This window comes from Cervus canadensis, chromosome 1 (genome assembly GCF_019320065.1).
Source record: "Cervus canadensis isolate Bull #8, Minnesota chromosome 1, ASM1932006v1, whole genome shotgun sequence".
In the NCBI taxonomy this organism is placed as follows: Eukaryota; Metazoa; Chordata; class Mammalia; order Artiodactyla; family Cervidae; genus Cervus; species Cervus canadensis.
The window spans coordinates 23,225,166-23,233,917 of NC_057386.1; the positions used below are offsets into that span (position 1 = coordinate 23,225,166).

Here is an 8,752-nt window from a genome sequence, read left to right on the forward strand (position 1 = left end):
TTAGTACAGGGGATTAAGAAGTACAAACCCCCAGTTGTGAAATAAATAAGCCACAAGAATGTAATGTGCAGTATAAGGAATATAGTCAACAATATTCTAATAACTTTGTATGGGAACAGATGGTTACTAGACTAACCACGGTGATCATTTCATAACATATGCAAATACCAAATAACTATGTAGTACACCTGAAACTACCATAATATTGAATGTCAGCTATATTTTTTTTTAAAAAAAAAAAAGGAAAAACAAACAGATAAAACCAAGTCAGTCCCATGCAAAAACTGGGACAGTAGTCACCCTAATTCCACGCTATAGTACATGGTTTTGGTGCCCCGTGCACAAATCCCCTCTACTGAGCTGGGGGTTCCCCTGAGGGTTGACTACTGATGACCCACAGCTTGTCTCCAACTCCAAAGAACTGCCTTCAGCTGAGCCAGAATCACCTTGCTATCACCATCACCACCACAGCCTCTCCTCAGCGAACCTGTAGCCAGTGATTAACAGAGAGGCGGGTACAAAAGGTTAGCCCCTGGTTCCAAGATGGGAGGAAATATGTGGTGCAATTTACACTCCAGAGCTCCACATGGACTCACATTGAAGCTAATCTCCAAATGAGACCATGTCCTTGCTTCCCTTCCCCTGTTTCCCTCATTTCCCTTCTCCTGAGAGCAGGGAGTCCATTCATCAATCACTTGTGCGAGCATCCTTGTCTTAGACTGTACTCTAGCAAACCCAACCAAAGACCCATGACTAGTGCTAAATGAGTCAACGACAAAAGCAATGGAACTGGCCTGATTCGCTTCAGGTTCTGCCACTCAAGTTGGGATGGAGTCCCTTTCTGCTGACATATATACCACTGTGGAGAGAAAACACCAGGCCAAACTGTACTTAAGAAGGAAGAAAAAGAAGACATGGTTATTAGTCAGGCAATCAATCCAACAGAGGCACTCTAGCAAGTAAAACTCTTGAGGGAGGAAAGGAAGTAATCCCAGTACATCTGGGCTACACACTGTATTAATATAAGAGCAAGTTTGGAGTTTTACAAAATGTAAGCCCCAGATTTTACTTCCTGTGAAACCCCTCTGTATCTTTATAATAAGTCCTCATATTTTAAAAATTTTGATTGCTGAGGAAGGCTTTCTTATCTTTCCTTGCTGTTCTTTGGAATTCTACATTCAAATGGGTATATCTTTCCTTTCCTCCTTTGCCATTCACATCTCTTCTATTCACAGCTATTTGTAAGACCTCCTCAAACAACCATTTTGCCTTTTTGCATTTCTTTTTCTTGGGGATGATCTTGACCCCTGCCTCCTGTATAATGTCATGAACCTCCATCCATAGTTCTTCAGGAGCTCTGTCTATCAGATCTAATCCCTTGAATCTATTTGTCACTTCCACTGTATAGTCATAAGGGATTTGATTTAGGTCATACCTGAATGGTCTAGTGGTTTTCCCTACTTTCTTCAATTTAAGTCTGAATTTGGCAATAAGGAGTTCATGATCTGAGCCACAATCAGCTCCCAGTCTTGTCTTTGCTGACTATAGAGCTTCTCCATCTTTGGCTGCAAAGAATATAATCAATCCGATTTCGGTGTTGACCATCTGGTGAGGTCCATGTGTAGTCATCTCTTGTGTTGTTGGAAGAGGGTGTTTGTTATGACCTGTGTATTATTTTGGAAAAATTCTATTAGCCTTTGCCCTGCTTCATTCTGTACTCCAAGGCCAAATTTGCCTGTTACTCCAGGTATTTCTTGAGTCCCTACTTTTGCATTCCAGATGCAAAATTAGAGATAAGGAAACATTTCATGCAAAGATGGGCACAATAAAGGACAGAAATGGTATGGACCTAACAGAAGCAGAAGATATTAAGAAGAGGTGGCAAGAATACACAGAAGAACTACACAAAAAAGATCTTCACCACCCAGATAATCACGATGGTGTGATCACCAATCTAGAGCCAGACATGCTGGAATGTGAAGTCAAGAGGGCCTTAGGGAGCATCACAACAAAAAAAGCTAGTGGAGGTGATAGAATTCCAATCAAGCTATTTCAAATCCTAAAAGATGATGCTATGAAAGTGCACTCAATATGCCAGCAAATTTGGAAAACTCAGCAGTGGCCACAGGACTGGACAAGGTCAGTTTTCATTCCAATCCCAAAGAAAGGAAATGCCAGAGAATGCTCAAACTACCAATCAATTGCACTCATCTCACATGCTAGTAGAGTAATGCTCAAAATTCTCCAAGCCAGGCTTCATCAATACGTGAACTGTGAACTTCCAGATCTTTAAGCTAGATTTAGAAAGGGCAGAGGAACCAGAGACCAAGTTGCAAACATCTATTGGATCATGGAAAAAGCAAGAGAGTTCCAGAAAAGCATCTATTTCTGCTTTATTGACTATGCCAAAGCCTTTAATTGTGTGGACCACAACAACTGTGGAAAATTCTTAAAGAGATGGGAATACCAGACCACCTGACCTGCCTCATGAGAAACCTGTATGCAGGTCAGGAAGCAATAGTTAGAACTGGACATGGAACAACAGACTGGTTCCAAATAGGAAAAGGAGTACATCAAGGCTATATATTGTCACCCTGCTTATTTAACTTATATGCAGAGTACATCATGAGAAACGCTGGGCTGGAAGAAGCGCAAGCTGCAATCAAGATTGCTGGGAGAAATATCAATAACCTCAGATTTGCAGATGACACCACCCTTATGGCAGAAAGTGAAGAAGAACTAAAGAGCTTCTTGGTGAAAGTAAAAGAGGAGAGTGAAAAAGTTGGCTGAAAACTAAGATCATGGCATCTGGTCCCATCACTTCATGGAAAATAGATGGGGAAACAGTGGAAACGGTAACAGACTTTATTTACTTGGGCTCCAAAATCACTGCAGATGGTGACTGCAGCCATGAAATTAAAAGGCACTTGCTCCTTGGAAGAAAAGCTATGACCAACCTAGATAGCATATTAAAAAGCAGAGACATTACTTTGCCAACAAAGGTCCATCTAGTCAAGGCTATGGTTTTTCCAGTATGTATGGATGTGAGAGCTGGACTCTGAAGAAAGCTGAGTGCCAAAGAATTGATGTTTTTGAACTGTGGTGTTGGAGAAGACTCTTGACAATCCCTTGGACTGCAAGGAGATCCAACCAGTCCATCCTACAGGAAATCAGTCCTGAATATCCACTGGAAGGACTGATGCTGAAGCTGAAACTCCAATACTTTGGCCACCTGATTCGAAGAACTGACTCATCGGAAAAGACCCTGATGCTGGGAAAGATTGAAGGCGGGAGGAGAGGGGACAACAGAGGATGAAATGGTTGGATGGCATCACCGACTCAATGGACATGAGTTTGAGTAAACTCCAGGAGTTGGTGATGGACAGGGAGGCCTGGCATGTTGTGTAGTCCATGGGGTTGCAAAGAGTTGGACACGACTGAGTGACTGAACTGAACTGACTTTAAAAATTAATTTGATTTGTATTCTATTATTTGCAATCGGAGTCCTAGATGACACAGAAAGGAGCATCCAGAGTAGGGTTCAGATCTCAGACCTTGAGAGATACTCTAAACTTGGCTGAGCTGGGCAGAGGGGTGCAAGAAGAATACGTGACCACAAAAAGGGAAGCTGACAGTCTTTGCAATGTAGTAATGAAACGATTAGTTAAACTCTTTCTTGGTGTGTCTTTTCTTTTTTTGGTAGTTTCTTTTTTTAATTAAAGCATAGTTGGTTTACAATGTTGTTTTAGTTTCAAATATATAGCTAAGTGACTCATATATTCTTTTTCAGATTCTTTTCCATTATAACTTATCACAAGATAGTGAGCATAGTTCCCTGTGCTAGCCAGTAGGTCTTTGTTGTTTACTTATTTCATATATGTTAATCCCAAACTCCTAATTTATCCGCCCCATCTTCCCTGGTATCTTTTGGTGCTCAATCCACCTGCTAACTGAGACCAAAGCTTCAGATAACCTTATAGCAAAACAGAGTGTGGTGGCCATTGTTTGTGGACTTCAGTAAGGTGCAGGGCATCCCAGGTGGCGCTAGTGGTAAAGAACCTGCCTGCTAATGCCAGAGACTTTAGAGACTAGGGTTCAGTCCCTGGGTTGGGAAGACCCCCTGGAGAAGGGCATGGCAACCCACTCCAGTATTCTTGCCTGGAGAATTCCCTGGACAGAGGAGCCAGTCCATAGCATCACAAAGAGTCGGACACGACTGAAGTGACTTAGCACGCAGGGAAGGTGCAGCCAGAGACAAGTGGTTATCCAGCAATGGCCCAATTGACAAAAAATGGTAAAATCCAGGGGGACCTGAGGTTGTTGTGGTCACGATCAAGAATTAGCCTTGGGAGGATTCTCTGGGGCCAGTGATTAGTACTCTGCTCTTTCACTGAGGAAGGCCCTGGTTTGATCCTTGCTCAGGGAACTAAGTGGAAAAGGCAATGGCAACCCACTCCAGTACTCTTGCCTGGAAAATCCCATGGAAGGAGGAGCCTGGTGGGCTGCAGTCCATGGGGTCGCTGAGAGTCGGACACGACTGAGCGGCTTCGCTTTCACTTTTCACTTGCATGCATTGGAGAAGGAAATGGCAACCCACTCCAGTGTTCTTGCCTGGAGAATCCCAGGGACGGCGGAGCCGGGTGGGCTGCTGTCTACGGGGTCGCACAGAGTCGGACACGACTGAAGCGACTTAGCAGCAGCAGCAGCAGCAGCAGGGAGCTAAGATCCCATAAGCCAAGTGGCACGTGATAAAATATGTTAGTCTTGGAATGGGAGTTTGGGACTAGCAGAAGTAAACTATTATACATTAACATATAGGATGAAAAAAACAAGATCATATTATACAGCACTGGGAAATACATTTAATATAGTATTTTATGACAAACCATAATGGTAAAGAATATGAAAAAGCAATACACATACATATGTATAACTGAGTCATTTTGCTGTATATAAGAAATTAACACAATATTGTAAATCCACTATGCTTCAATAAAAAAAATTTTTTTTAAAGCATCCCAAATCCTCCTGAATTGTTGTGTCAGATTTTCTGATTCTCTATACCTCCCCAACACCCAGGAATGAAGTTAGAGCATTGATTAGAAGAATTGTAAAATCTTAGCTGTTGGAATGAAAGTATTGATTCATATATACTTTTTGAGTACCTACTCTGGCCAGATACTGTTCTAAGCATAGTGAATGGACATCCCTGCCCTCAAAGAGCTCATGCAGGAAAGAGAAAGATTTGTTGTTTTTGTTGCTGCTGTTGCTAAGCCATGTCCAACTCTTTGTGACCCCATGAAATGCAGCACACCAGGCTTCCCCGCCCTTCACTATCTCCCAGAGTTTGCTCAAACTGTTTCATGTCCATTGAGTTGATGATGCCATCCAACCATCTCATCCTCTCTTGCCCCCTTCTCATCCTGCCCTCAATTTTTCCCAGCATCAGGGTCTTTTGCAGTGAATCAGCTCTTCTCGTCAGGTAGCCAAAGTATTGGAGTTTCAGTATCAGTCCTCCCAATGAATGTTCAGGGTTGATTTCCTTTAGAATTGACAGGTTCGATCTCCTTGCTGTCCAAGGAACGTTCAAGAGTCTTCTCCAGCACCACAATATGAAAGCAATTCTTTAGCCTTCAGCCTTCTTCATGTTGCAACTCTCACACCCATACATGCCTAGTGGAAAAACCATAGCTTTGACTATATGAATGTTGTTGGCAAAGTGATGTCTCTGCTTTTTAGTATGCTGCCTAGGTTTGCCATAGCTTTTCTGCCAAGGAGAGAGCATCTTTTAATTTCATGGCTACAGTCACTGTCCACAGTGATTTTGGAGCCCAAGAAAATAAAACCTGTCACTGTTTCCACTTTTCCCCCCCTATTTGCCGTAAAGTGATGGGACCAAATCTTAGTTTTTTGAATGTTGAGTTTTAAGCCAGCATTTTCACTCTCCTCTTTCACCCTCATCAAGATGCTCTTTAGTTCCTCTTCGCTTTCTGCCATTAGAGTGATATCATCTGCATATCTGAGGTTATTAATATTTCTCCCGATAATCTTAATTCCAGCCTGTGCTTCATCCAGCCCAGCATTTCGCATGATATACTCTGCATATAAATTAAATAAGCAGCCTTGACGTACCCCTTTCTCAATTCTGAACCAGTCTATTGTTTCATGTATGGTTCTAACTGTTGCTTCTTGAACTGCATACAGGTTTCTCAGGAGACAGGTAAGGTGGTCTGGTATTCCCATCTCTTGAAGAATTCCAGTTTGTTGTGATCCACACTGTCAAAGGCTTTAGTGTAGTCAGTGAAGTATAAGTAGATGTTTTTTTGGAATTCCCTTGCTTTTTCTATGATCCAGTGGATGTTGGCAATCTGATCTCTGGTTCCTCTACCTTTTTTTAAATCCAGCTTGGGCGGGCGCAGCGGCCCCGGCCCTGGCAGCGCCCGGGCGGGAGCGGGCGGCCCGGCGTGGAGGGGCTCAGAGGAGACGAGCGGACCCGCGGCGGGCGAGGGACCCGGCTGGAGCCGGAGCCGCAGCCGCGGCGGCGAAGCTGCCGGGTCCTTCATGATGAAAATTCTGGGGACACTTCTCTCTCTTTTGTGTAGTTGATAGTTTGGGCGGTAAAGAGATGGCTGACAGTGTCAAAACCTTTCTGCAGGACCTTGCCAGGGGAATCAAAGACTCCATCTGGGGAATTTGTACCATCTCAAAGCTTGATGCTCGAATTCAGCAAAAGAGAGAGGAGCAGCGTCGAAGAAGGGCAAGCAGTGTCCTGGCTCAGAGGAGGGCCCAGAGCATAGAGAGGAAGCAGGAGAGTGAACCACGTATTGTTAGCAGAATTTTTCAGTGCTGCGCTTGGAATGGTGGAGTTTTCTGGTTCAGTCTGCTCTTGTTTTATCGAGTGTTCATTCCCGTCCTTCAGTCGGTAACGGCCCAGATTATTGGTGATCCGTCACTACACGGGGATGTCTGGTCGTGGCTGGAGTTCTTCCTCACGTCGATTTTCAGTGCTCTCTGGGTGCTCCCCCTCTTTGTGCTCAGCAAAGTCGTCAACGCGATTTGGTTTCAGGATATAGCTGACCTGGCATTCGAGGTATCTGGGAGGAAGCCTCACCCATTCCCTAGTGTCAGCAAAATAATTGCTGACATGCTCTTCAACCTCTTGCTTCAGGCTCTCTTCCTTCTCCAGGGGATGTTTGTGAGTCTCTTTCCCATCCATCTTGTTGGTCAGCTGGTTAGTCTCCTGCATATGTCTCTCCTCTACTCACTATACTGCTTCGAATATCGTTGGTTCAATAAAGGAATTGAAATGCATCAGCGGTTGTCAAACATAGAAAGGAATTGGCCTTACTACTTTGGATTTGGTTTGCCCCTGGCTTTCCTCACAGCAATGCAGTCCTCCTACATTGTCAGTGGCTGCCTCTTCTCTATCCTCTTTCCTTTATTCATTATCAGCGCCAATGAAGCAAAGACCCCTGGCAAAGCATACCTTTTCCAGTTGCGCCTCTTCTCCTTGGTGGTTTTCTTAAGCAACAGACTCTTCCACAAGACGGTCTACCTGCAGTCGGCCCTGAGCAGCTCCACTTCTGCGGAAAAATAGCCCTCACCCCACCCGTCTCCTGCCAAACTGAAGGCTGCCACAGGCCGCTGAGTCGGTCACCTGCCATCCGGAGGGGCCGGGTGGGATCAGAAGGATGCTGTGGCAGCTCTTCTCCTGGTTCACCTCCGCCTCCTCCCAGGGAAGGCAGAGCCCACCCTGCCAAGGGCCCTGCCCACATTCCCTTCTCTTTGAGGAATCCAGACTTTTGTCTCTGGTGCACATAAGGCAGAATCTTCCTGACACCAGTATGGATTTTAAACACTGGTGAGTCTGAAAGGACCACAGGTTTTTCTGCAGCTCTTTTCTAACATTTGCCAGCCCCGTGCCTGGACTGATTTGAATACTCTTTCTCCCTGTGCCATTTCCCCTCCCATTTTCCCTTCCTGCCTCCCACCGCCCTTGGATGAATGGATTTTTGTAACTCTAGCTGTTGTATTTTGTGGACCTGTTTTTTTGTTTTTCTGTGAAGCACATATATTGGATGTGGGAGGGACAGGAGGCTCCGCTGCTCCTGGTCACTCCCTTTATAGCCATCACTGTCTTGTTTCTTGTAACTCAGGTTAGATTTTGGTCTCTTGCTCCACTGCAAAAAAAAAAAACAAAACAAAAACACAAGCCTGAAGACACGGGACAGAAGAAAGACCTCACAGCCAGATCTCCACTGGGTTTGAGGAATGACTTTCTTTCTTCCCCTTGCAGGGGAAAAAGCTTTTTTCACTGGTACATTTAAAGCTCCCCAAAGATAGGGAGGTACCAATTTCGGACAAGTGCCACTGCAACACGGAATGCTCAGAGAACCTGAACTTTTAAACTCTGGAGGTCTGATCTTGACTGTTGGTCACTGCTGGGTCTGTCTGGTGTTTCAAAGGAATATTGGGTGCTGCAAATAGGAACTGAAGGGGTAAACTTATTAAACCCATTAAACCTAAAAAAAAAAAAAAAAAAATCCAGCTTGAACACCTGGAAGTTCTCGGTTCACAGACTGCTGAAGCCTAGCTTGAAGGATTTGAGCATAACCTTGGTAGCATGTGAAATAAGAGCAACTGGGTAGTTTGAACGTTCTTTGGCATTGCCTTTCTTTGGGATTAGAATGGAAACTGACTTCTTCCAGTCCTGTGGCCACTGCTGAGTTTTCCAAATTTGCTGACATATGAA

The 8,752-nt window shown here is 44.4% G+C and overlaps 1 protein-coding gene across 2 annotated transcripts; it reads left to right on the forward strand.

Annotated features, from left to right (window-relative positions):
* Positions 1-6,415: 6,415 nt before the first annotated feature.
* On the forward strand, positions 6,416-8,543 carry LOC122442936 (etoposide-induced protein 2.4 homolog). Of its 2 annotated transcripts, XM_043470605.1 has the most exons (2): positions 6,416-7,298; positions 7,411-8,543. In XM_043470605.1, exons 1-2 carry the CDS (start codon positions 6,626-6,628, stop codon positions 7,524-7,526), a joined length of 789 nt encoding a protein of 262 aa, XP_043326540.1. In that variant the 5' UTR covers positions 6,416-6,625; the 3' UTR covers positions 7,527-8,543. The 2 variants fall into 2 exon arrangements, with proteins under 2 accessions (XP_043326540.1, XP_043326531.1); XM_043470596.1 differs by having other exon boundaries at positions 6,416-8,543.
* Positions 8,544-8,752: the final 209 nt, after the last annotated feature.

Coding starts and splice junctions, on each gene's coding strand:
- LOC122442936 (XM_043470596.1), top strand. CDS start 6,626: ATGGCTGACAGTGTCAAAACCTTTCTGCAGGACCTTGCCAGGGGAATC.